Source organism: Melozone crissalis, unplaced genomic scaffold (genome assembly GCF_028551555.1).
Source record: "Melozone crissalis strain CALT ecotype California unplaced genomic scaffold, PUWL_Pcris_2 ptg000086l_1, whole genome shotgun sequence".
NCBI lineage: Eukaryota > Metazoa > Chordata > Aves > Passeriformes > Passerellidae > Melozone > Melozone crissalis.
The window spans coordinates 600,951-628,921 of NW_026535863.1; the positions used below are offsets into that span (position 1 = coordinate 600,951).

At 49.5% G+C, this 27,971-nt stretch overlaps 1 protein-coding gene across 1 annotated transcript; it reads left to right on the plus strand.

The window, feature by feature from the left end:
* Positions 1 to 826: 826 nt before the first annotated feature.
* IGFN1 (immunoglobulin like and fibronectin type III domain containing 1) lies at positions 827 to 27,824 on the plus strand. The gene is made up of 23 exons (XM_054290685.1): positions 827 to 845; positions 1,306 to 1,428; positions 3,611 to 3,750; positions 4,290 to 4,389; positions 5,176 to 5,223; positions 5,757 to 5,802; positions 7,229 to 7,403; positions 7,957 to 8,070; positions 9,243 to 9,414; positions 10,268 to 10,540; positions 12,245 to 12,919; positions 12,995 to 16,054; positions 17,278 to 17,402; positions 17,835 to 17,976; positions 18,446 to 18,742; positions 19,364 to 19,663; positions 20,528 to 20,701; positions 21,127 to 21,255; positions 21,684 to 21,989; positions 23,721 to 23,809; positions 24,883 to 25,078; positions 26,652 to 26,951; positions 27,409 to 27,824. Exons 1-23 carry the CDS (start codon positions 827 to 829, stop codon positions 27,822 to 27,824), a joined length of 7,419 nt encoding a protein of 2,472 aa, XP_054146660.1.
* Positions 27,825 to 27,971: the final 147 nt, after the last annotated feature.

The window sequence follows — 27,971 nt, forward strand, 5'->3', positions numbered from 1 at the left end:
AGTCCCTGTGCCTTTCAAAACTGATGGAAGTTGCATGTTCCTGTGTCCCACTGTTGACTGAAGGAGTGCAGAGGGAAAGCAGAGACACAGCACTAATGCCACAGGCAATCCAATCTAATTGCTCTTTCAGAGCTGCAGTAACTCTATAGTTCCTGAGCATCTCTCACATGACAGAGAATCTGCTTTCCCAGCTTGCTGCAAGGCAGGGATGTGTTACATTACACATTGTCCAATTTAAAATACAGGGAAAGAGACTCTTTTGGCAGAAGGTCCCCTGAATGATCCATAACAATAACTCCTTAATGCCAAGCTCACACTTCACCATTCCCTTCTAAAGGCTTCTTGTCTGCTCTCAGGTCTGTTGCTAATTTAACCAAGCTAAATGAGATCAGGATGTACCTCTGCTCCATGCCCCAGTTTAGACATCCATCTCTGTGGTTTTCTTCTCAACAACTGCTTTTGCCATCCATCAGAACCCACCACGTGAGTGCCATGTGGTGAATGTTTGCCTGAAACACGAGAGGAGGTCTTTAGAGGAAAGCCAGGTGACACAGAGGGATGCCACTGGATGTGTACATTTTCCATTCAGCCCTGCTAATCATCCTCATACCCAGGTTGTGCTGGGCATGACAGGCTGATTGGCAGCTCTGCCTCTACTTGGCTGCAAGGATGTGGCAAGTGAGGAAGGACAAACTGTGTCACTAAAGGGAGCAGTGTTAAGGTATGTCCTTTCCCTTGCAAGCTGTAAATAATGAAAGTATTTGTCTTTTTCAAAGGAGAATTTGTAATCTGTTTGTGCTGACCCTGGAAAGCTGAGCAAAGCATCATGAGCAGCCATCAGACAGGTGAGAGAACAGACACAGCTCTGGGGAACATTCCCCTGGGAACAACCCCAGCTTGCTTCTCTACCTTGGAGATGGCAGGGACGGACCCACCAGGCTCTGACTTGGCACTGGGGCTTTTCTCATGCCAGATTTTGTATTTGGAACAAGAACTGATGCAAAGCTCTCCCTGGCCAAACCGTGGCTGGAGCTGTGAGCCGAGGTGGTCCTGGGTTAGGACTTGGATTGCAGAATTTCCTACTTGGACACAACTTTGCCAAAGACAGAAGGTGGCTTTACCAAAGCCACCCAGACCTTAATCCCCAAGCCTTGGGACACATTTACAGCCTGTGGCACTGGAATGGGTGGGACCTTTGTGGTTCGAGCAGGAGCAGTTATTGCTCTGCAGGAGGCAATGCAGACTGAGAGATTCTTTCTGAAGCATAGACATGTAAATGGAATGTATTTTTTCTTGATTTTCTAGTAAAAATCTTCAAGAAATCTTCTATCCCAGGAGTTGTTGTCACTCAGTTTGTGAATGATGTTCCAGAAGGATGCAGTACACCTGATTTTGAGAAGAAACCGCTCACTCTGACACTGCAAGAAGGTGAGACTTGATAAACAGGGAAAGCCACAGATCTGGGGGTTTGACTCCATGTCCCACCTACATGAAAAAATTGTCATGATTAAATCAAGTGAGTTTCTAAAATGATTTGACATGACCACAAAAAAAGTGTTGTGTGGCCAAGGTCTTTGTTACACTGATGACAATTCCATCAGTCCTCACAAGGGTCTCCTGAGTTGTCACTATGTGTATGCAAGACCAACATCTGGCTCTTATGTGCACAGCAAATCCAGTGAATTCTGCAGGGAGCTCTCACAGTAAGGATTTTGCAGCAAAAGATTAAGCACATTGAAAAAGCTGTTGCTTTTGTTTTCCTGTTGAAAGAACTTGTGCTCAGCACTAAAATCAGCTGCTTTTAAAGTAGGATCTGCTGACTGGAGGTGCTGTTTAGGCTATAGCAGCCTTCCAGTGCTAAAAGGACTCCAGGAGAGATGGACAAGGGCCTGCAGTGCCAGGACAAGTGGAATGGCTTCCCATTGCCAGAGGGCAGGGTTAGATGGGATATTGAGAAGGAATTCTTGGCTGTGAGGGTGGGCAGGCCCTGGCACAGGGTGCCCAGAGAAGCTGTGGCTGCCCCTGGATCTCTGGAAATGTCTGAGGCCAGGCTGGACAGGGCTTGGAGCACCCTGGGATAGTGGAAGGGGTCCCTGCCCATGGCAGAGGGTGGAATGAGATGGGCTTTGAGGTCCCTCCTAGCCAGGTCATTCCATTACAGAATCTGTGATGATTCTGTAAGGAACAAGGTAAGGATCTTGCATAGAGCACAGAGCAGGCAGCTGATGAATCAATAAATGGAATCAGTGAAGAGCCTCCCAGAGGTGTCTCTGTGCACCTGCAGAGAGTCCTTTTGTTTTCTTTTTTGTTGGTGTGGAGTGGCCTGAGAACATCGTGTAGCTCCTCTTCCCTGCCAGGACTGAACCAGCAGCTTGGATTTTGGTGTTCCACACTGACCTGTGGATTTCCAGAAGCCACTGAGGTTTTATGAAGGAGCACAGTGGCCTCTAGTGGAACCTGTCCCTCTTCCTCCTCCTCCACCTGCACGTTTCAGCCTGCTAAGTTTTCACCTGTCTATATTTTCACCTGTGTAAATTTTCCAAGTTACTTCATTTCCAGCAGGTTCTTTGTGCACTCATGTTGGTCACTGTAATTCTGTGCCTGTGTAGAGGCACCACGAGGGCCTTTAACTCTGCCATCACCCCACTGTGTTCAGTGCATGGCTGAGCTGATTCTTCTGGCTGGGTGGTCTGTGGCCAGCCTGGGAAAGTGCAGCCAAAGTGGCTAAAATGTACTACAGGGATAACAAACTGCAATCAGACTTCAATGAGAGATAGCACTGCAATCTCAAAGGCTGGAAAAGGTCTTTTGATAAGGATCTGCTGGCAGGAACATGTTCCATCAAATAAGTTTGGTGCTGGTGACTGCAGAAAGGTGTGAGAAATATTGCCAGACTTTCCAGGGAGAATCTTTAACAGTGTTGCTCACCTGAAGAGCAAGAGTATTAAAAAGTAAGAGAGAGTGATCATTTCCACCCTGAGGTGTTTCCATGGATAACTCACCTCCATTCCTGCTCCCACTCACTCCCACAAGTCACTTCTCTGACTTGTTTCCCAGTGTTCCCTGTGGTTCTGGAGCCTGTTGGAGAAGAGGTTTGTTCTGGGCAGTGGGAAAGCTGCTGGAGGTTTCTGTGGCTCAGGCTCCTGGGGAGCAGGGATGGAGAGGAACCTCCTTCTCTTCTCCCTCCCTTGTCTCTTCAAACAGCAGTGCCTGGTGGGTTTGGAGTGCAAGGTGGTGCCAGTTAAAGATCGGAGAAACAGTGGGATTTGATAAAGAATATGTGTGATGAGAAGGGATTTGGACATTTCATGGGTAAAAAGCAAGTCTGGGTTGAAGTTGCTTGTCAGGCTTCTGATTTCAGTGATGGTCAGAGATGTCAGCAGCCACATCTGGCAGGGTAATGCCACGTTTTAAAGGCCTTTTATGATTGAATACACACAAAACCTGAATTATTGATGTGCAAAAGATGTTTGTTTTGAAGAATGTTTCTGCATAAAATAACAGAAATTGCTCACTCTGGGGATAACTCTTGATAAGAAAAGGGGCCAGGCCTGAGAGTCCTCATGTTCAAGCCTGTCTTAAATAACTAAATCCTTGTTTCTTTTCAAAGGTAAAGATGCCATTTTCAGAGCTGTGGTCAAAGGTGTCCCAGCTCCTGAGGTGAAATGGTCACGTACACAGAAAGGAATGGATGATCCTGCCAAATATCAAATGTCCTTCAATAGTGCTACAAATGAATTCATTCTGCAGGTAAAAATCAAATATTTCAGAAAGGACTTGTGGAACTGAGAGAAATGGACAAGAAAAACCTGCAGTGGGATGAGGGGAAGCAGAGGGACAGCTCCAATCTCTGCTCTCTGTGAGCAGGGACAGGACCCCAGGGAAGGGCTGGAGCTGTGCCAGGGCAGGGTCAGGCTGGGTATCAGGAAAGGCTCTTCCCCCAGAGGGTGCTGGCACTGCCCAGGCTCCCCAGGGAATGGGCACGGCCCCGAGGCTGCCAGAGCTCCAGGAGTGTTTGGGCAGGGATGCCCAGGGTGGGTTTGTTGTGAGTGTCCTATCCAGGTGCTAGACTGGATGATCCTGTGCTCCCTTCAAACTCAGGGTATTCCATGATTCTACACATCCCCAGCTCTGAGATATCACAAAAATAAGCAAACAAAGCTTTTTAGAGTCCTTCTGGGAACAGAAGAAGCCTCTGAGGTGCCACTGAGTAGCTGCTTTATGAGAAGCTGAAGGTGAACTGAACGCCAGCCCTTTGTGTGAGCGGTTTCTGTGCTCTCCCTTTGCAGATCAAGAGCCTGGCTCCGGGTGACAGTGACTTGTATCGCTGCTGTGCTGTCAATGCCTACGGAGAGGCCTCGTGCTCTGCTGGCCTCAGGATCCTCCAAGGTAGGACTGGCAGCTCCACAGGCTGTGCTGTGCTGTTCCCTGGGCTGGCTGGACTCTGTCTGGGCATTCTTGGTGTGAAGGTTTGGTGTTCTCCTCATTGAAGACTGCAGATCTTTTGGTGGCTCCCTAACACTGTGAGCTTTAAGGCAAGGGGGAGGAAAGTGGAATTGTGCTCACTGCACTGGTCCATAATCAGACACTCTGGTTTACTGCTGAACTGCCCCAGCCCTTTCTCTATGGTGTTGAATGAATCAGCCCTTTGGGAGGGTTCCATCCCTCTGTGGCTGTCTCTGCACCTCATTCCTTCTTGTGTCACAGTCAGTGCAGAGAAATGGGCACTTGGTGGGTCAGATATAGCTGATTTTCTTGGGATCCACTTGAGCAGAAGATGGATTATATCTGAAGTGTCCCTGTCACCTCTGTGCCTTTCAAGGTTAGAAGTTTAGAAGGCACCTATCTGCAGTTGCCATTTCCACCCTGGCTTCCCATCTCTAACACAAGATGTTGATATTTCCTCCCATTGCTTAGACCATAAAATTGGTAGGGCAAAAATGCTCTCCTCTCTGTGTGGAGTCTGCACAAACACAGAGTAAATGGCAATAGAAATATCACCTTTATAGATGGAGTTTACTGGGAGCAAACATCAGATTGACCAAGAAATCCAAACTGGGATTCCCTCTTGCACTGGTAACAGATACAGTGGTTTCATGGCTCATTGGTTCACTGCTGTTAATCTAATCTTGTTCATCCTGTGGCTTTTTTTCCTTCTGTTTTATAAATGATCAGTTGGCTTTAAGAGGAAGGCAAAATATGTTCCTGTTCATGCTGCTGATGGTAAGTTAAAGATCTATTTGTGTAATATATTACTGGGAGGGAGCAGAGAGACAAATACTCTCTCTGCCACACTATTGCTACCCCAAACTTGTAAAGACTGGAGTAAGAGAAGGATTAATGAGCCTTTAATGTTCTGCCATCTCTGTCTGCCTGCTCTTTACCTTTTGCTAAAGTGATGCTTTTAGACACAGTTTTGGGCTGTTCTAATTAGTGATTGTGGAATCATTAGGAAAGGAAAAAGGGATTTGGGGATGTTAAACACATCTGGATCAAACTTGTTAACATGGCTGAAAACAGTGGGTCTCAAGAGGGAAAAGCTTTAGGGAGAGATGAACTTCACTGGCACTCAAAGGATGAGCATGGCAGTGAGAACTGACTAAATTTCATGACAGATTTTTGGTAAAATGTGAAAAAACATCAGAGATCTCAGCAGAAAAACCTGTTGTCAGTGGCTATTCTGCATTATCTTCTTTGGAGAGATTTATTTCACAGTGCTGGCTGTGTGACTGTTGCTTCTCCCACCCTTGTAACAGAGCTCAAGAAGACACTCCAGGACTCCAGGAAGAGGCTGAGGAAGAGGTAAGGCTCTGGAGTGAGGGCCATGCTCCCACTTCTGGACATTTCTCAGTCCTAGGGGACAGCTCCAGAGACCTTCAGGGCAACACTTCTTGTGTCCAAAGTTGTGGTGAGACTCCCTGTGGAGAGACAGGCCAGAACAGCTTGGCCCTGCCAGCTGGACTGAGATCAACACAAGATTGCAGCCTCATTTGGAGGGGTATTTCCTCTGCACCACGAGGCTCTGAAGGGAGGCTGTGTTTCTCTGCTTCCCTGTGTTTAGCTCACGAGTGGCTCCCTGTCCAAAGGACAGCTCCTCATGCATTGCTGGCTCTGGCTGCCAGCCCAGCTGCACTGCCAGGTGCACAGGGCACAATCCTTCCCTTCCCTTCCCTTCCCTTCCCTTCCCTTCCCTTCCCTTCCCTTCCCTTCCCTTCCCTTCCCTTCCCTTCCCTTCCCTTCCCAAACCTTCCCTTCCCAAACCTTCCCTTCCCAAACCTTCCCTTCCCAAACCTTCCCTTCCCTTCCCAAACCTTCCCTTCCCAAACCTTCCCTTCCCAAACCTTCCCAAACCTTCCCAAACCTTCCCAAACCTTCCCAAACCTTCCCTTCCCAAACCTTCCCAAACCTTCCCAAACCTTCCCAAACCTTCCCTTCCCAAACCTTCCCAAACCTTCCCTTCCCTTCCCAAACCTTCCCAAACCTTCCCAAACCTTCCCTTCCTTTCCCTTCCCAAACCTTCCCAAACCTTCCCTTCCCTTCCCTTCCCAAACCTTCCCTTCCCTTCCCTTCCCTTCCTTTCCCTTCCCAAACCTTCCCTTCCCTTCCCTTCCCTTCCCAAACCTTCCCTTCCCTTCCCTTCCCTTCCCTTCCCTTCCCTTCCCTTCCCAAACCTTCCCAAACCTTCCCAAACCTTCCCAAACCTTCCCTTCCCAAACCTTCCCTTCCCTTCCCAAACCTTCCCAAACCTTCCCAAACCTTCCCTTCCCAAACCTTCCCTTCCCAAACCTTCCCTTCCCTTCCCTTCCCAAACCTTCCCTTCCTTTCCCTTCCCAAACCTTCCCTTCCCTTCCCAAACCTTCCCAAACCTTCCCTTCCCTTCCCTTCCCTTCCTTTCCCTTCCCTTCCCTTCCCAGGTGGGAAGCTCCAAGCCTGCTGATAATGATCTCTGTGAGAGTCCTGAGCTGTGCTAGGCAGTTACCTGGCCTGGGCCATACTGTGCCAGACCCTCTGGTGATAATTCAGCAGGGTGGAAGTTGTTCTCTGGCACCATTTAATTTGTAGTACAGATGCAGAAAACCTGCTCTGGAAGAGTCCCAGTCTTTCCTGCCTGCACCTACAGGGCCAAGTGAACTACAGGAATGATGGAGATGAAAGAGAACTAGGGATAAAAAACCAGGACATCTTGTTGTCTGTGAAAATGTCTGAATGGTTCCCCCCTGGTTCTCAGGGCTGCAGCACCAAAACCCAAGCCCCTGGACAAAGAAGCTGTGTGGCAGCTGCTGCTGAATGCAGATAGGAGAGATTATGAGAAAATCTGTATAAAATATGGAATTGCTGACTTCCGTGGGATGCTGAGGAAGCTGCAGGAGATGAGGAAAGAAACAGAGAGTGAGCAAGACAAGGTAAATAAACTGAAACCACTCATTTTTAAGAAATTGAAGCTTCTGAAAACAGGCTATATTTTTCTAAATTGCTTTGGAGATGAAAATTTTGTTATGTGACAGTGATTTATGACAATATTTTAAAGAAGTTCCACTTCTTTTACTCATGCAGGCAAAAATGCTAATGAATTTTTTGAAGCTCAGTTCACAGATTTTAGGAGATACTACCACAGGGTTATGCAGTTGTCGCTGATGAGAATTTGGATGCCAAATTAAAAATTATATGTCCAAAAGTAAAAATTGGTCTTCACATACCAGGGGCATGTAGAGACCTGGATGGACAGTGTGGGAGTGACCTGGAGGCAACACATAAAAAATAATTTATACACAGGAGGAAACTGTGGCAACTTACAGACACTGCAACTCACTGTACCAGAACTGTGACTTACAGATACTTCTACTACATAATGTTAGAGGTAGCCCATTAAAGTAGATTTCACGTTAATTCAACAGCTTAAGAACTTTTGTCATGGCAGCTTTACCATTTACTAGGTTCTTCAATATTTCTTTGCAGTTAGTTCACAGTCTCAAAAACTTTGAACACATCAGAGTCAACAAGGAGGGAAATGCTACGTTCAGCCTGGAGATGGAGCTGAAAAACAGCAACAGCAACGTTTACCTGCTCAAGGTGAGGGGCATGAGTGGGGCAGCTGCAGCTCAGAGCAGCCCCTCCAGTGTTCCACAGAAAAGGCTTCATCTGCTGGGCAGTGGCTGAGAGTAAATAAATGCCTTAAGGTTGTCTGTCTTTTGCAGATGCCTGCTTGGTTAGGGAGCAGTGTGGGTGTGGGGTGAGCTTTGGTGGTGGACATCCCTGTGGATTTGTAGATTCAAGTACAGAGCATGCAGTCACTGACATCCTTGTTTCTTCAGGAAATTCATAGAACAGCTGGGTTGGAAGGGACCTTTTAAAGGTCAAGCGACCTTAAAACATTCAAAAGGGAGACCTTCCACTAGCCCAGGTTGCTCCATGCCCTGTCCAACGTGCCCTTGGACACTTCCAGGGATGGAGCAGCCACAGCTGCTCTGGGCAACCTGTGCCAGGGCCTCCCCACCCACTTTGTTATATCTAACCTGACCCTCCTTCAGTTTAAGACCATCACCCCAACAGTGTCTTTCAGGCTGCAGAAATTCTGCAGTTTCATATAAATTTTATTCACTTTCTCAAGTGTGTTATTGCATGTTATTGCACTATAACTCCCTCTGTGGAAGAAGATCTCAGAGATGTAAAACATTCCCTCTAGATCCATAGTCCCACAGATGGAATCTGCAGGTGCTCAGTGCCAGGTGTGTTTTTCTGAAAGATAATTTTTAGTCAAATTGTGGTTAGAGGCTTTAATCCAGGGGAAATCAGAATGCCCTGAGGGGGAGAGCAGACTAACTATGAATCTTCTGGACCAAATATATGACTTGAAGTCGATGAGCCATACGTTGGGACAACGTAACCCAAGTCTGTTACAGAAAGTGGTGAACTCTCCTGCTCATCCAGCTAGGAGGATGCTGAAATCTAGAATAGAAAGTGCTTTGTCTTTGTAGCTGCAAGGACTGTGTATTAATTAAGCTTCAGACCCTTATGTGGGTAGCCAAGAGCTGCTGTTTTGCTGAGTTTCAGAGCCTGGTGCCCTGCTCAGTGCAGGATTCACTGCCCAGACAGTGCCTGTGTACTGCAAAGAGCCCTGGGCACGGTGAGGTCACTCATTTATATCAACAAGGGGATTGTAGCACCAGCCTGTCCTGATGTGTTTGAGATGCCTGGCACTGATGAGCTCTGTGGACACTGCTCCCTCCCTGCCCTCCCTGCAGGACGGCGAGCGGCTCCGCTACGGCACCGGGGACGAGTACAGGAAGCACGGCCTGCGGCGGGTGGGCCGGCGGTACTGCTTCACCATCAACGACGCGCAGCCCGAGGACGCGGGCGTCTACCAGGTCAGGGTGGAGGACGTCCCTGTCTTCTCAACCGAACTGGATGCTCAAGGTAAGGAATTCGGTTTGATGGTTTTGGTGTGCAACTGTGACAAAAGTTTTTTGGGCCCAGTAAGGGCTCCTTGTCTGGCACAGGTGAAAAGGAGCAGGAGGGTGATTAAATGCTTTAGGTGCTGCATCTGCAGTCCCAGGGAGCAGGCCTAACCTCGAGCACCAGTGTGGCTGTGGGTGACAGCGAGCACACTCCTTAACCTACCCCACATTACAGTTTGCTTGTGTGAGCTCAGAATAATAACAACAAATTCAATCCAAGTATTGTACTGCAGGAACACATCAAAGACTACAGACTGTTGTATTCATATTTCTAGAGTCCCATACTGTCACAATCATATTTCTAAAGTCCCTTACTTTCTCAGTGATATTTCTTGGGGGGCAGTTCTTCACAGCACAGACTTCTTCTTCTGCTTGTTGCTGCTTCTTCGTCAGGGCTCCTTCCAGGCTCTCCCTGACTGGCCAAGCACACCCTCTTTTATCACAGTTATCTTCACTAGCCACAGCTGCCACCCAATTAAGGACATCACAGCTGCAGCCCATTTAGAACATCCGGGGCTTATCAGGGCAAGGTGTATATACAGATATTCAAATACAATACAGATATTTTACTACTACTATAACAGACTGGCAGCACATCCATGCTGTGAGGTACAAATGTCTCAGAAGATAATAAAGACAAAAATCTGCTTTTCTGCGGAATTGGGCACAAAAGCACATCCGAGCTTTTCCTTTTTCTCAGTAACCCGATGCTCAGAGGCACCACAACTTCCTGTTGTTTCTTCCATCAGCTGTAACAGTTTCCCTGCAGCACAGGAGCTGTTTCCTTCCCATAGCTCTCGGTTTCCCTGCAGCCATCCCGGCGCGGTTCCGGCAGCCGCTCTCCGACGTCCGCTGTGCCGAGGCCGGCGACGCTGAGTTCCAGTGTGTGCTGTGCACGCCCTGCCACCAGCCCCTGTGGCTGCACAAAAGCTGCCCCCTCCAGGCCAGTGACAAGCACCAGATGTCTGTGACACCCGATGGCCTAAGCCACAAGCTGACCGTGAGGAACGTGGGGCCCTCGGACAGCGGCCTGTACACGCTCGACGCGGGACAGGGCTCCTCCAGCGCCTGGCTCCTCGTGGAGTGTGAGTGCTTGGCAGCGGGGTGCTCCCGTGGTGTGTTGGCACAAAACATTCTTCTCACTGCATGATGGCTCAGGGAGATGTTGCTCTGCTGGGAAATGAATTGCTGAACCTCTAATTCCGAAATCATGGCTGAGAAAACTGGAGGTGTTCAGTGTGGAGAAGAGAGTCCAGGGAGACCTTGGAGCCCTTTCCAGGGCCTAAAGGGGATCCAGAACTGCAGAGGGACTTTGGAACAAAGGGATGGAGGGACAGGACAAGGAGAATGGCTTCCCACTGCCTGAGGACAGGGTTAGATGGGATATTGAGAAGGAATTCTTGGCTGAGAGGGTGGGGAGGCCCTGGCACAGGTGCCCAGAGAGACTGTGGTTGCTCCATCCCTGGCAGTGCCCAAGGCCAGGCTGGATGGGGCTTGGAGCAGCCTGGGACAGTGGAAGGTGTCTCTGCCGTGGCAGGGGATGGAATGGGATGAGTCTTAAGGTCCCTTCCCATCCAAACCATTTTGTGATTCCATGACTCTAAATCCTGTCTGGAAAAATGAATGGCTGGCTAGACCCTCTTTCCTCTTCATATGAGACCAACTTTTCCCCTTTTAATTAGTCCTGACTAATCCTATTAGCTTGTTTGCTCTACAGCTATGATGAAGTAGAACATTCTCCATCAGTTATTGGAAAAATGCTCCCTATCTCCACACATGTTTTTGAGGAAGCTGTCCCAGGGATCACAGTGCAGCAGGCGGGGGCTCAGGGAGCTTTTGATACTGTCAGTTCTACACATCAATACCATTCTTCTTGTTAAATAATGTTTTTCATTCCCAGTTAGAGTTAAACCTGCTGGAAGGAGCTCAGAGGAAGCTGGGAAGGTGGGAACACAGTGCAGGCATATTGACAGTCACCTGGTTTACATTTGCTTGTTATGAAGGGTAGTTCCTTTGCTTCCCTTTGACTTTGGTTTCCTTTGGGATCCTCCTGCAGCAGCAGGAGGGGTCTCTCTCACAAAGGCCTCCCCAAAGCAATGTAGGTTTCTGAAACAAAGAAACTTCCTGTGGATTTCAGTGAGCTCTGATAAATTATATCTGACCTGGAAACCAAAGCAGTGAGTGACCTGCTCTCAGAATAGCCTGAATTTCAGATTAATCCAAAGCTATTCACATATCTGAAAGCTTTAGTCCTCATGTTTGGCATCCCTAAACCAGCCATTATCCAGATGTGCAAGCTGCCTCCAGAGCAGTGAAATCCCAGTTCCAGGGTGGGAACTGATGACTCCTCTGTGCATGGAATATTCTGTAACTCCTCCATATCTGGAAGGTGAAGGCAGATGGAATTAATGAATCCCACATACAATCTCAGCCCCTCTAAATCAGACCTGCCATGCTGGAAGTCTCTTTTTCTGTTATTTTTGGTTGATTTGTTTGTTTGTTATAATGAGCATGTTTCCATTAAAAAACAATGTGTTTTAACTAAAAATAATTGTCTTTAACTAACATTTCATTGTCTCAATGTGGCATTGAAAAATTCAGGATTTGAAATTATTTTAAATTTATTTAAATATATTGTGTGTGTGTGTGTCCTAAAATGAAATTCAAAAAGTGCTAACACATTTTCTTTGGTTGTTGATGCAGTGCATGTCCTATTGATTTTCTGTTATTTTGTTCCCCTCTTTTTCTGTGTATTGTAAATCTGCTGCCATGGAACAATGCAACTTCAGATGCCAAAGGAAAGAGGAGTCAGGATGAAGAAGAAAAGATTGTAAGGGAAACATCTGAGTGGCTGAAAGAAACAATGGCAGACAACGAAAGGGCGAGGAAGCTTCGGCGCCAGGAGCAAGCTGCTGCTGAAGAGCGTGCTTCCTTCTCCACATCCTCTCCTGGGGAGAAAAGTGGCTGGCGCAGAACAGGTCAAGGCAGCAGCCAAGGCAGGGGCCAAGCACACTCCCTTGACTCTGGAGATGGAAGCCAATTTTTTTTGGGAAAAGAAGGGCTACGCAAAACCCACATGAATGGAGAGATGGGGCCTGGGCAGTTTTCTGGAGCAGGTCTAGATGGAGACTCAGCAGCCAATGATGGCAGCATCTTTGGACTAAAAGGGGGCAGAAGTGGGTTAAGGGCTGTCCATGGCATGGACTCTGTGTCAGGCACTGCAGGTCCTGGTGGTGCAGGAGGAGGGGCAGGTGAACGGAATTCTGTAGATGGCAGAGGTGAAGGTTTGCTGAGTGCTGTTGACATTGACATGGGTGATGGAGAAGGTTTGGGCTCTCAGCATGACAAGGATGGGAATTTAGGTGATGCCAATTACAGAGCTGGTTTTGGGGGTGCTGGGAGGTTGGGTGGTGGAAGTGCTGTGCCAGATGGGCTTGATCCTGATTCAACTGGAGTGGGAGCCAGTGTGGGTGATCTGTTCAGCAGGACTGGTCCAGGAACTGGAGCTGTGGGGAATGCTGCAAGTGCTGGAATGGCAGGAGGATTGTGGTCTCACTATGGCAAGGATGGGCATGCCACTGTGGGTGATATGAATGGAGCAGGTATAAACAGAGAGAGACAAACAGGGACTCCCTATGGCAAGGATGGCCTGACTCCTCATGCCAGTGGTCAGTTAGGGCAGACAGGAAGATCTGGCTCATTGTATGGGCCAGGAGGCCTTCCAGGTGGAGATGGAGCTATACCTGGTAGAGGTGGCAATTCCACAGGAGAAATGGAGGCTTTGTATGGTCCAGATGGTCAGGCGCTGGGAGCAGGTGCTGGTGGTGCTGGTGGGGTTGGTAGTGCAGGGGGATTTGGGTCTCCCTATGGGAAGGATGGTCTCCCAGCTGGGGCTGGTGGAGCTGGTGCAGGAGGATTTGGAGAGGCTTTGTATGGTCCAGATGGTCGGCCACTTGGGGCAGGTGTTGGTGCTGGGGCTGGTGCAGGGGGATTTAGAGCTCCCTATGGGAAGGATGGTCTCCCAGCTGGAGCAGGTGCTGGTGGTGCAGGAGGATTTGGGGAGGCTTTGTATGATGGTCGGCCACTTGGAGCAGGTGTTGTTGCTGGTGGTGGTACTGGTGCAGGGGGATTTGGATCTCCCTATAGGAAGGATGGTCTCCCAGCTGGAGCTGGTGGAACTGGTGTAGGACTTGGAGAGGCTTTGTATGGTCCAGATGGTCGGCCACTTGGAGCAGGTGTTGGTGCTGGTGCTGGTGCAGGGGGATTTGGATCTCCCTATGGGAAGGATGGTCTCCCAGTTGGGAGTGGTGGTGGTGCAGGGGGTGTTGGAGGTCCCTATGGGAAGGATGGTCTCCCAGTTGGAGCTGGTGGAGCTGGTGCAGGAGAGGCTTTGTACGGCCCAGATGGTCGGCCACTTGGAGCAGGTGTTGGTGGGGCTGGTGCAGGGGGATTTGGAATTCCGTATGGAAAGGATGGTCTGCCAGTTGGAGCAGGTGCTGATGGGGCTGGTGGTACAGGGGGACTTGGATCTCCCTATGGGAAGGATGGTCTCCCAGCTGGAGTTAGTGGAACTGGTGTAGGAGGACTTGGAGAGGCTTTGTATGGCCCAGATGGTCGGCCACTTGGAGCAGGTGCTGGTGGGGCTGGTGGTGCAGGGGGATTTGGATCTCCCTATGGGAAGGATGGTCTCCCAGTTGGGAGTGGTGGAGCTGGTGCTGGAGAGGCTTTGTATGGCCCAGATGGTCGGCCACTTGGAGCAGGTACTGGTGGAGCTGGTGGGGCAGGAGGAGTTAGGGGTCCCTATGGAAAGGATGGTCTCCCAGTTGGAGATGGTTTTGGTGGTGTTGGTACCGGGGGACCTGGAACTCCCTATGGGAAGGATGGTCTCCCAGCTGGAGCAGGTGTTGGTGTTAGTGGTGCAGGGGGAGTTGGGGGTTCCTATGGAAAGGATGGTCTCCCAGCTGGAGCAGGTGCTGGTGGGGCTGGTGGTGCAGGGGGATTTGGATCTCCCTATGGGAAGGATGGTCTCCCAGTTGGAGCTGGTGGAGCTGGTGCAGGAGAGGCTTTGTATGGCCCAGATGGTCGGCCACTTGGAGCAGGTGTTGGTGCTGCTGGTTCTGCGAGCGCCAGGGGAATTGGAGCTCCCTATGGAAAGGATGGTCTCCCAGCTGGAGCAGGTGCTGGTGGGGCTGGTGGTGCAGGGGGTGTTGGAGGTCCCTATGGAAAGGATGGTCTGCCAATTGGAGCAGGTGCTGGTGTTGGTGGTGCAGCAGGTGTTGGGGGTCCCTATGGAAAGGATGGTCTCCCAGTTGGAGCTGGTGTTGGTGGGGCTGGTGGTGAAGGGGAAGTTGGATCTCCCTATGGAAAGGATGGTGTTCCAATTGGGAGTGGTGGTGGTGCAGGGATTGTTGGGGGTCCCTATGGAAAGGATGGTCTGCCAGTTGGAGCAGGTGCTGGTGTAGCTGGTGGGGCAGGGGCTGTTGGGGGTCCCTATGTAAAGGATGTTCTCCCAGCTGGAGCTGGTGTTGGTGGTGCAGGGGATATTGGAACTCCCTATGGAAAGGATGGTCTCCCAGTGGGAGCAGGTGGTGCAGGGAGTGTTGGGGGTCCCTATGGAAAGGATGGTCTCCCAGTTGGAGCTGGTATTGGTGGTGCAGGGGGTGTTGGGGGTCCCTATGGAAAGGATGGTCTCCCAGTTGGAGCAGGTGGGGCAGGGGCTGTTGGGGGTCCCTATGGAAAGGATGGTCTCCCAGTTGGAGCTGGTGTTGGTGTAGCTGGTGGGGCAGGGAGTGTTGGGGGTCCCTATGGAAAGGATGGTCTCCCAGTTGGAGCTGGTGTTGGTGTAGCTGGTGGGGCAGGGAGTGTTGGGGGTCCCTATGGAAAGGATGGTCTCCCAGCTGGGGCTGTGGCAGGAGCTGCCCATTTTCCTCTTGGAGGTGAGGAAGCGAGGGGATTGGGCCGTGGCATGGATGCCATGCTGAGCAGAGCTCCGGGGTATGCAGGTGGAGCAGGAGGAGAGGGCTTTTCCAGGGAAGGCTCTGCCCTGTGGGGTGCAGGGTCTCCCTATGGCGAGGACAGAGGGTCAGGTGTAGCCACAGCTGGTGCAGGTGGAGCTGGGAGGCTGGGAGGGGATGGATGGGATTCAGTCGGTGGTAAAGGAGGTGTGGGAGCTGCTGGTGGCCCAGGAGGAGAATATGGGCTGGATGCACATCTTGGCAGATCTTTGAGAGCTGAAACTGGAAAGGGTGCTGCCAGTGATGTCAGAGGGCCAGGGAACAAAGGTTCAGCTGGTGACAGAGGGTCCCTGTCAGGTCCAGGAGGAGCCAGGGGAGAGGGAGGAGATTTCACACAGTTGGGCTCCCTTTACTCTGCCTTTGGAGAGGCAGGGAGTAAATCCCATGACAGATCTGTTGATGGGAGTAGCTCAGGTGGGTTTGGTCAAGGTCCACTGAGTTATGGCCAGGTGTCAGGTCCTTTCGGTGGACCTCCTTCAGCAAACCAGAGAAACCAGGAACCTGACCTGGATCTTAAAGCAAATGATTCCCTGAACAAGACGGAAAGCAAACAAAAGAGACGGAGTGTCCTGGATGATATCAAAGGTACGTGTTTAACTGGTGACTTCTGGTCTTTGCATTTTGATACTCACATCCCTAATCCTGAAAAGAAATTGGATGTTATGGTTTAGATAAACACAACTCTATAGAAATCTGGTTGTCCCATGATCTGTTCCTAATTCTCCCACTGATTGGCTGCTTGATCGTACACAGTGTGCTCTGATCAAACTGCCTTAAAGGTCTAAATTACTTTCTTTGTCTAAATGATCTGAACCAGGTCTCATCTCTTCATTTGTGTTTCACATATCATGGAACAGACCAGTTCACAAACATCCCAGTTCCCATAAAGTTTCAAGGAATATCATCATGTTTCTTTGACACTTTTCTAATTCAAAACTGAAGCTTTCACTTTATTTTTCAAACACCTACTGTAAAGAATTGTGTTTTCTAAGTTCTGGGAACAATTCTGTGCCTGCATATATGGGATTATATAATGTAAAGAGCTCTTTTCTCTTGTAACATCAGGAATAGTAAGGTGTTGCATAGAATAAGAGGGGAGTAATGTGTTTGCAGTCATTTGAGTAAAACCTGTGGCTCCACCAACAAGATGATGATGTGAAAATTGTAGGCATTAGAAATTTCAGGTGTATAATAAGAGGGGAATATTGACCTAATGGGATGGTTCACAAGTTAGGAATTATCATTGCTAAATCATAAATATAAACAAGGAAGTAAAATCATCAAAGCTGGGGTTCAGGAGGAAGGAGTGGGGTATATATTAGAGAGGAGATTGTGATGGTAATGGAGAGAACTTGGGAAGAGAAAGAGGAATACAAGGGTGGAGAACAGTGTGCCTGGGGCTGTTTAGGGGGATATGTTGGACAGCCCCATGTGTGGTCAGTGCAGAGGAAGAGGAGGATGAAGCAGTATATTCACACCCTCGAGCAGCCTGTTTTTTTCCACTGGCTGTAGAGGGAGCCAAGATGATTAGCATAGACATAAACTAGCAAATCCACAGCTGGATAATGTGATTTGTGGTGAATCCATTGCCCATGAAGTGGATACTGGGATACAGTTGATGTTGGGATGGTCCTCAAGGCACTGGGTGTATCCAGCTGGCCCACAGCGAGGTGGCACAAAAGCCTCTCCTGACCAGAGGACCTTTTTTTTTAAAAGCTCTTTTCACCTCACATGCACATGCATTTCCAGCTCTGGGTATCTCTCTGTAGCACAGACTTAGCCTCTTTCCCTTCCTTTGTGCTGTTCAGTCCCGCGCTGTTACCTCAACAAGCAGCTGGCGACCGTGCGGGTGCTGAAGGGGGACCCGGCTGAGCTGTCCTGCACGGTCAGCAGGGACAACGTGACAGGAACCTGGTTCAAGGATGGCCTGAAGGTGGGTTCCTAAGCTTGGTGTTGGCTTTGGGTAGCAATGCTCTGCTCTCTGGCTCTACTTCCTAAGGATGCTGTCAAGGTGTCCTTCCCCCTGACAGCCACCTGCATCTGAGTGGGGCCCTGGAAGGGTTCCCAGAATCCCAGAGTGGTTTGGGTTGGAAGGGACCTTAAGGGTCATCCAGTCCCACCCCTGCCCTGGGCAGAGATACCTTCCACTAGACCAAGCCTTGTCCAACCTGGCCTTGGACACTTCCAGGGACAGGGCAGCCACAGCTTCTCTGGGCAACAGAATACCAGAATATTGTCATTAAATATGCATGACATTCCCAAATCTTTTCAACTGCATTTCAAATTGTAGTCTGTCCAGTTTTAGTATGGATTGCATTTTTTACTTTTTTTTTAAAAGGATGGGTCTCTCTCCTTTACTTTGTAGTTAACAAGCATGGATGGAGTTGTATTTGAAAAGAAAGGTCTTGTCCACAAACTGATCATCAACAAGGTTGAAAATATTCATGCTGGGAAATACAGGTTTGAAGGTGGAGATGTAAAAACTGAAGCTTCAATTTTTGTTGAAGGTGAGTCTACTCAAACCACCAAGGCAGCATGAGATGGGCTTTAAATGTAATATATTTACTCAGAGACATGTTATTGGTTATTGAGATAAATTTGTTATAAAGAATTACAAGATAAATGGGAAATGTTTTTTGTACAGGTTGGTTCATTTTGCATTTGCAAATTTAACTAAGGACCCTTCTGCCAGCAACTCAAATATTTCTGGGGTGCACAAAACACTTTACCAGGGCAGACTCTTCTTTCTTGTGTTTAGTGTGTTGCCTATGAGAAATATTCTCCAGTGAAAGGACAGTGTGATACCACAAAATTTTGTGATAATTATCCTGTAGCAAAGTACAACTAAAGGTTCATATCTAAGAGTTGTGAGCTTCTAAGCATTGCTGGCAGCACCATGACGGGTTCCCTTCTCTCCAAGGTGAACCTTATCCTCCTTGAATTGTGGTTTTTAATGACCTTGTATCACCTGCTTAGATCCTCCCCAGGTGGACAAAGTTGTCCTCAAGAACTTGACCAGTGTCCCCACGGTGGCCAAGGCCGGGGAGGGGGTGAAGCTGCGGATCCCCTTCGAGGGTCGGGGGCCCATCAGGGCAGCGTGGCTGAAGGACAGGATGGAGCTGGGCGATGACTCCAGGATCCGTGTGGACAAGACAGACACCTGCACCACGCTGTCCATCTCCAGCTGCGACAGGAGGGACTGTGGGGATTACAAAGTCAGGCTCAAGAACGACAGTGGTGTCCTGGAGATCAACCTAAAGCTCATGGTGATAGGTAAGGTCCTATAACATTCACTCTGGCTTTCACTGTAAAGCTTAGGCAGGGAATCCATTGACACTGGTGACAACCTTGTTTGGAGTGACTGGGTATTTAGAAAGGAACAAGACTCTGTATATTGCCCCAAAATCAGGTACAAGGAAGGATTGCTGAACATGCTTCATGCCCTTTAGTAAAAGGGAAAACAAACCTGGTTTGGTTTTTCATGGCCTAAGCAGCTGAGTTTTGGGTGTTCAGACACTGTGGGAGATGTGACTGTACACAACATACAAATCTGAAATAGGATATCAAGGTCCAATTCAGCCCTCCCATAAATGTCTGGACTCCTTTGGGAGACCAGAAATTATGTTTTGCCTGTTTTAGCAAGCTGAACTGGTGCAATTCTTATGAGAACATTGGCCCAGGGAGAGCAAGGGCCTGGCTTTCTGTCTTCTCCATCAAAAGTTAGAAGAGGTCAAGTTTGGAAGAGGCAATTCACATGCCCAGCCCTCATCCTATAACTGTTCCTGCATTTCATCACAAACAGTCTCCAAGCTGGTGGGCAAGGGGCAGTGTCTGCTCCAAACCCAGGAGCAGGTCTGGGTCTGGAGCCAGCTGTGTCTCTGTTCATCTTTCCAGACAAGCCACAGCCTCCAGCAGGACCCATCAAAATTGTCGAAAGCTCCGCCGACAACATCACAATCCAGTGGAAGCCCCCAAAGGACGACGGGGGCAAACCAGTGCAGAGGTACCTCGTGGAGAGGCAGCAGGTGGGCAGGAACGACTGGGAGACTCTGGGAGAAACCCCCAGGAGCTGCACCAGCTTCACCACAAACAAAGTGGAGGAAGAGATGAGCTACTACTTCAGGGTGAGGGCCGTGAATGCCGAGGGAGTGAGCGATGCGCTGGAGTCAGGGGAAGTGAAGGCTGCTGGTAAAGGTGAGGAGAACTTCTCATAATTCATAATTCAAATTGGTAAATTCATTATCAAAGCTGACGTCAGAGGAAACTCACTGCATTGTGGATGTTGCTACAGATCTCAACTTCAGTCTCCACACAAAGCTGTGGAGGTTGCCCAGCAGGAGCAGCAGTTTGTTGTAGGCTCTGCTGATGTTGAGTGAGATGTAATTATTGCTTGGTCATGCTCTATTTTGGATTGGAAAGGAAGTTTCATGGGGGAAATGTGAAATGCATCAAGATCAAAAGAATTTTTTCTCAGTGTGGCTGCAAAGGGAACATGTGAGGCCTTAATTCCACAGGCAAAAGAACTTAAATGTGCAGCCCTTCACAGCATGACCACTCCACTCCCCCAATCTCCAAACAACTAAATATTGGTTTTGTCTTTCAAGAAGTTTAAATACTAGAACAGGTTTGCTATGAGCACAAATGCAGTACTAGAGAGAGCAATGTTCCGTTCTAATTATCTTCTTTCTCCATTCTCATTCCCATGATTCTGTACCTTGGACACTTTAGCAGAGGGCAAAGAAAATCTGTTTTGTTACCAATTCCTGTTGTTGAAAGCAAGAATGATGCTGATTGTTCATATGTAGGAATGACACACCCCACTGGCAGAGGAATTGTCTGGATGACAGCAGGTCTTTTGTGAAATCCAAACTAAGGAACAGCGTCCATGCTGGATCCAGTTTGTGTGGGGAACAGGATCCACAGCTTCAGGTCTCAGCCAGGTTTTCAAAGCACATCCATTGGAATACCTGGGGGAATCTGGAAGAAATTCCACACAGCACCATTTTATCTTGCCACAAAAACATACCTGCTAATAATGAAGCCCTTGTCTCTTTGTAGGTTCCCCTGGTGCCCCAGATCGCCCTGAGATTATCAGTGCCAGCAAGGACACCATCACCATATCCTGGAAAGCTCCTTGTAAAACTGGCACTTCCCAAATTAAGGGATACATTGTTCAGAAACGCAAGAAGGGCACTGTGACCTGGCTGCCCGTCACCAACGTGCCTGTCAAAGGTGGGTATCTGACTCCTGGAACAGTCCAGGGGATTTGAAAAGGCAAAAATGTCAGCTGGGTTTAGGAGCTGCTTTGGATCTCACACCTTTCACATCAAGGTGGTGATGGATGACCTTGGAGGTCTTTACCAACTAAATGATTCTGTGATTCAAGGGCTGTTTGATTTTGAAAGGAATACAATGAACACATCCCAGAACACCACATGCACTCGGCTAGGGAATGGCAGGGGAATCAGTGACAGCTTTTATGGCTCCTGAGAGTTTTTCCGTCCATAATTCTGCCTGAAGTAAGGCACAGCTTTGTTGTGTCACCTTTCCTGATGGGGAACAGCTCCCTGAGGCAACACCTCTCCTCTCTCCTCTCTCCTCTCTCCTCTCTCCTCTCTCCTCTCTCCTCTCTCCTCTCTCCTCTCTCCTCTCCACAGACAAGAAACTGAAGGTGACTGGCCTCAAGAAGGGTGTGCAGTACGAGTTCCGTGTGGCAGCTGTCAATGCTGCTGGCACAGGAGAGCCCAGTGACCCCTCAGAGCCTGCCTTTGCCCAGGACCCCACCAGTAAGTGCCCTGCCCTGCCCTGTGCTTTCAGGGTATTCATGGAGAGATGTTCTTAAATCCTCTGTAAAAGCATGTGGAGACAAGGATCAGTAATTGGGGAATGTTTCATGGCTGAGAATTGGCTGGAGGAAGGAATGGAAGGATTTCCTGTAGGATGTCCAAGTCAAGATTTGGCAGTCCCCAGTGGGGGGAAAATGTGCAGTGTAGAGAACACTCAGGAGGAGCCACAGAGTGTTTTGGAATGTTGTGGAGTTACTGCAGGGCTGGTAGGAGCAAGGATCCAGATCCAGCTCTGAAAAACGGAGATGTGGGGCAACACAGCATGGTGGAAATACAGTGCACTGCAAGAATGTTGGGAATCTCAGGCAGTGACTGAAGAGGGAAGAGAAATCCTAGAAAAATAGTTTAAATAAAATTTCTTCATTCAGAATCTCCAGGCCAAGTGCAGGACCTTAAAGTGAGCAGCAGTGACAGCACCAGTGTCACCCTGACATGGAACAAACCTGAAGTACAAGACGGGAATGATGTGAAAGGCTACGAGGTGGAGATGAGGCCCTGTAACAGCCTCAACTGGACCAAGTGCTTCACCCTCCCTGCCGGGAGCACCTCGTGCCGGGTGCAGGGCCTGCAGGCCCGGGAGAAGCTGTTCCTGCGCGTCAGGGCCCTCGGCGACGGCGGCCCCGGGGAGGCCGCGGAGCTGGAGGCGTGTGCTGGAGCTGCTGCTGCTGCCCTGGGTGAGTCCGGGGCCCGCGGCTCTGTCCCGGGAGCGGGGCACTCTCCCGGGAACGGGGCACTCTCCATGGCTCTGTCCCGGAACGGGGCACTCTCCCCAGCAACGGGGCACTCTCCCTCGGGCTCTGTCCCCGGAACAGGGCACTCTCTCCGGCTCTGTCCCGGCAACGGGGCACTCTCCCCGGGAACGGGGCACTCTCCCCAGATCTCTGTCCCGGGAACAGGGCACTCTCCCCGTCTCTGTCCCAGGAACGGGGCATTCTCCCTGTAGCTCTGCCCCGGGAGCGGGGCACTCTCCCCAGATCTCTGTCCCGGGAACGGGGCATTCTCCCCAGCCCTGTCCTGGGAACGGAGCACTCTCCCTGGCTCTGTCCCCGGCAGCAAGGCACTGTCCCCGGCTCTGTCCCCTGTCCCGCAAGGCACTGTCCCCGGCTCTGTCCCGTAACGGGGCACTCTCCCCGGTTCTGTCCCAGGAACGGGGCACTCTCCCCGGGCACTCTCCCCGGGCACTGTCCCGGAGCAGCAGCGGCAGCAGCGGCCGGGCTGTGGCGCACCGGCAGCAGCCGCCCCCAGGCCCAGCCTCGCCCAGGGCAGCGCTGCTCCCGCTCCCCTCGGGCTTCTCTGCTACCGCAGCCAGGCAGTCTCAATATTAACTGATAGCAGATAGGCAATGCACAGTGCTCAGCTCATCTAGAGACTCCTTTGGATAAAACAACTCTCAGAACTCCATTTTCTCCTTGTACTTACATTCTGCCCCCTGTCCAGGGCCACTCCACAGTCACCAGACAGAACCTGGATGTGCCTTAGCCCTGCTTGCACTCCTCCATGGGAAAAATAGAGTTTCCACTCAATTTTTAGACAATCTTCTGAAATTAAAAAATTTATTTCGTTCTCTTAAATCACATTTTAAAATATGTTTTGGATACTTTATTTTATTTTACTTTTTAATTGTTTAATTTGAAAGTTTTCACCATTTTCACTTTTCCATCTTTATTTACAATCTGCAGCTCTGTTTATTCCCTGCTCTTTGGGGACATTGCAGAATTACAGATGTAAGAGATAATTCTCTGAGGGGTTAATCTTCCTTAACTTGGATCCTAAGTGAAAATGTGTACTTTGGCATATGCCTGGAGACTCCATTTATCAATAAAACATAAAATAAAGGAAATCAAATAAATCCATCTAAAGCAGGTGTTCAGTTCTACACTGGGAACACTAAATGCAATTTAGCATTACTGTATTTGGTATGCTTAGATAAATACTAACTGGTGTAGTATATTGATGAAAAGAGAAAAGAAAATATTTTAAATGCTAAAAAATACTACTTTAGATAAACTCTGGCAGCTTTCCTGTGGATGTTCTGTGCTCTGTACTGCATATATTTTATAAGTGTCCATTGGAATTTCCTTTTTCCAGACACCATTTAAACACAAAAGATGATCCCTGTGATAGGATAAAGTGTGGCAAAGAGCCCATTTCTCTGTGACTGAGACATCACATGAATACAGAGATTGTTGTGAATGCATTTTTACATCATTTTCCCTTGTTTAGTCATGGTGATAAATAAATAGTAATGAAATTTGAGAGGTGTACAGTCTGGGACTGAACTAGGGAGCTTTTTCCCACTGTGAGTCCCTCAGCAGCCTCATTCAGCTGGGAGAGGCACCGGGGGGTAGAACACTGCAATTGTCACCAGTGACTGCACCAACATCCACCTTCTTTGTCTCTTCCAGTCTCTCCCAGGTTCCTGATAGATGACACAGTGAAAAGCTTCCTGCTTATAAAAGCAGGGGATCCCATCCGGGTGAAGATTCCCTTTGAGGTGGGTATTCAGGGCTTTGGAGGAATTCCCTGCCTGCTTTTATGGCAGACAGGAAAACTGAGCCACTGGTTTTATGTTATGGAATTTTGTTTACAAGTCACAGGGCAAATACTTTGGCCTGCCTGTGCTGTGTAGACTTTCAGGGTGAGGAAAACACAAGCCAGAATCGAGCAGTCAGTCTTGGCATTGTGGTCATTCCTTAACCTCTGCAACAAGGCTCAGTGCTGTCCACCTAGCCTTATCAATGTTATCATCATCTGCTGCTGCTCTGTCAGACTGCCCAAATCAGAGATTTCCCTGTGACTCCCTCAGAAGGCCTTGGGGCACCATTTCCAGCAGCACCTTCACTGGGCTTGTCTCACCAAGCAGCAGCACTTGAGAGCTTGGCAGGCACTGACAGAAACCTCAGTGCTTTGGAGTGGGCTTGGAACAACACAGGCTTTTCCTCATGGGAAGGGTGGTCAGGTTTGGAAGGGACTGCCCAGGGAGGTTTGGAGTCCCCATCCTTGGAGGTGTCCAAAGAACATCTTTTGTGTAAAAAGGGTAAAAGTGCCTTTAAGGTGAGGATGGGGCATGGGTTGGACTCAATCCTCTTGGAGGTCTTTTCCAGACATAAATGATTCCATGATTCTTCAAAGTCTGGGATACCAGAGGAGGGTAGTGAAGTGTGTGTATATTTGCTGGCCTTTCTCCTAATCTCTGGGAGAGGAGACCAAAGATGGCATAATGGAAATAAAGACTTAGATGATGTTTTTTCTTTCCAAAACCAACAGATCTTTTTTTTAAAGCAGAAAATACTCTCTCCTGAAGTTATCTGTCCTTGATCTGGCATAGCCTGTTTGACACAGTTCAAAAGAACACTTTCCTGCAATTACATCCTTAAAGGACAAAAAGGAAAAAGAATTCATAAAGAAACTGTAGAACAGATCAGGGCTCTCAGATCCATCGTGGATCTGTACTTCTAAACATTACTGTGTTGAGGAGGTGCATGTTTGGGGTAAGATAATGAAAGTAAGGATACAGGACACAGTGTGGAGGTGAAAGAAGTGGCAGTGAGTGGTTGTTGTTTGCAGGGATCTCCCGAGCCGGCGGTGACGTGGCTGAAGGACGGGCTGCCCCTGCCCGGCCGCGCTGCCGTGAGCACCGAGCAGGGGAGCAGCCAGCTCCTGCTGCGGGCAGCGGAACTCGGAGACAGCGGCACCTACACTGTGGAGCTCGGGGATGGGCTGGGCAAAGGCGAAACCTTCAGCTTCCAGGTTCAAGTTACAGGTAACTCACTGCCGTCCGTACACTACATGCAAATGTACCAGCAGCTCCCCGCCAGTCCCGGCTGGGCATGAAGGGACTGAGAGCAGCCCTGGACAAGGACTTGGGGCTGCGGGTGGGTGAGAGCTGGGCATGCCCTGGGCTGATCCCCCAGTGTTACAGGGCTTGCAAGGGTCTTCAGGGTGAAGAGAGAGACGAGAATGTTGACCTCATGTTCAGAAGACTTGATTTATTATTTTATGACATATATACTACATTATAACTATACTAAAAGAATAGAAGGAAAGTTCTCAGAAGCTAGCTAAGCTAAGAATAGAAAAGGAATTAATAACAAAGTTCTGTGTCCAGACAGAAAGCAAGAACAGCTCTGCTGTGAGTGGTCAGTAAATCCAAACATGCACAGGAAACCAATCACAGGTGCACCTGTTACATTCCACAGCGGCAGATAACCATTGTTTACATTTGTTGCTGAGGCCACAGCTTCTCAGAAGGGAGAAAAATCCTAAAGAAAGGATTTTTCACAAAAGATGTCTGTGACACCCCAGCGTGGGCAGCAGGGCAGGGGAGGATTCTGCCCCTTGCTCCCTCAGGTGGAACTGCACCTGCAGAGCTGCCCCAGCCCTGGGGACACCCAGCAAAGGAAGGAGCTGGAGCTGCTGGAGCAATTCCAGGGAAGGCCACGGAGCTGCTCAGAGAGCTGGAGCCCCTTTGCTCTGGAGCCAGGCTGGGAGAGCTGGGGGTGCTCACCTGGAGAATAGAAGGCTCTGGGCAGATCTCAGAGCCCCTTCCAGGGCCTAAAGGGGCTCCAAGGGAGCTGGAGAGGGACTGGGGACAAAAGCCTGGAGGGACAGGACAAGGGGGAATGGCTTTTCACTGCCAGAGGGCAGGGTTAGATGGGATATTGGGAAGGAACTCCTCCCTGTGAGGGTGGTACAGGTTTCCCAGAGAAGCTGTGGCTGCCCGTGGATCCTTGGAAGTGTTCAAGGCCAGGCTGGACTGGGCTTGGAGCAACCCAGGATAGTAGAAGGTGTCCTTGCCCATGGCAGGGTGTGGGACTGGATGAACTTTTAGGTCCCTCCCCACCCAAACCAGTCTGGGATCCCATGATTTACTGTGAGTAGGCAGAAGGCCACAAGCTGAGTTTAGCAGCATGAGCTCTGCTGCAGTTTGTCTGTGCAGGCACAGGGAGAAGCAGGGAACAGCTTTCTATGAGATTGTCTAGGCACTTTATGATCTCACCTGTCTGCAGGACAGAGCAATCCACTGACTAAAACTGTCCTTCCACAGTGCATGAGGGAGGTCAGCACAGGCTGTGGGACACTGAGCACAGCTCTCCCAGCAGAGACCCCAGGAGGAGAAGCAGCTCAGCTGTACCACCCTCCTGTCAGTGCAGATGTTGTGCAGCAGCAGCTCAGTCCATGGCAAATGCAGCTGTGTGCCTGCACAAGGAATGGCATTTTGTCCCTTCCAGTCACCAGCATGGTCACTGAGCCCCACACATGCAACAGACTCCAGGATTTTAGGGTTCTGTGCCCCTGTCCCTACAGCTGTGACATTGTGTGCCCTCCCCTGGCAGATGTCCCTCAGCCCCCTGGAGCCATCCGGCTGGAGGAGAATGTCCCCAACACAGTGACAGTGACCTGGGAGCCCTCAGCCTCTGAGCAGTGGGAGAAGAACCTGTACTACACTGTCCTGAAACGGGAGTCCCAGAAGGGCCTGTGGCATGTGCTGGGGGACCTGATCTACAACAACAAGTTCACCTTCACCAGGATGGTCCCAGGCAGGGATTATTACTTCAGAGTTGTGGCAAAAAATGACGTGGGAGCCAGTGATCCATCAGAGACTGTGCAGCCCTGGAGGATCTGGAAAAAAAAGGGTAAAACATTTTCAAGTATTTCTCTGTGTTGTGTTTTGTTTCTTTCATTGCTTCTAACACCTCACCCTCAAATGGATCTCTCCCCCTGGGAATATTCAGTGGCCCAGAACAGGAATGCACAGAGATGCCCTGAGGAATTCCAGCTGGGCAGGGAAGGTTTGTGCTTTCTGCAGGGGCATTATGCAGACAGGCCCTCCTTCCCAGCCATCATGACATGCAATTTGCCCCAGAACGAATTCCCAGCAAAATCTAAGGATTTAGTATTGTATAAACCAAAATTTCTGACTTTGAAGTTAAATGTTGTGTAGTTCTGAGGAGCAGCAGAGGTTACAATCCATAGGTGCATGGGATCTCTGGTAATTTGCCGAATTCCAGACACTGCACGAACAAACCCCAGCAAACCCTGCAGTGCTGGGAGCAGTATCTGAGTGTGTGTTTGGTGCTTTATATTTCACAGCTGAATTTCGAGTGAAAGCACAGAAATACAGGGGAGTTAACCAGAACCAGCCCCCGAGGTTCCTGGTGCCGCTGAAGTGCCATGTGGTGGTGACAGGCAGCGAGTGCCACATGAGCTGTGCTGTGGGAGGCCACCCCCCACCAAAAGTCACTTGGTACAAGGACAGCAGAGACCTCTCCAGAGATCCCAACTACTTCTGCACCAACGACTTCGGCGTGTGCTCACTGGTGGTGCTGGGGGTCACCAAGCAGGACGAGGGCGAGTACATGGTGGAAGCCAGCAATGAAGTGGGCCGTGCCTTCAGCAAAGCCTTCCTCGCCATCAAAGGTAATGCACTGCTGCTTCCCTGGCAGATCCAGGGCTGTCCCTGCTGCCCAGGGCCTCAGAAATGGTCCCCGGCCAGCTCCACCTGCTGACAAAGCAATGGTGCCTCTGGGCTGAATAACTGAATTCCTGATCATGGTACTCGTGATCAAATACCAGAAATAAAAAGGCAGATGGGAAAGACCACTTGATTGCTACATGACCCAGAGGTTTTGGCTGAGCTTGAGCAAATTTTTTAG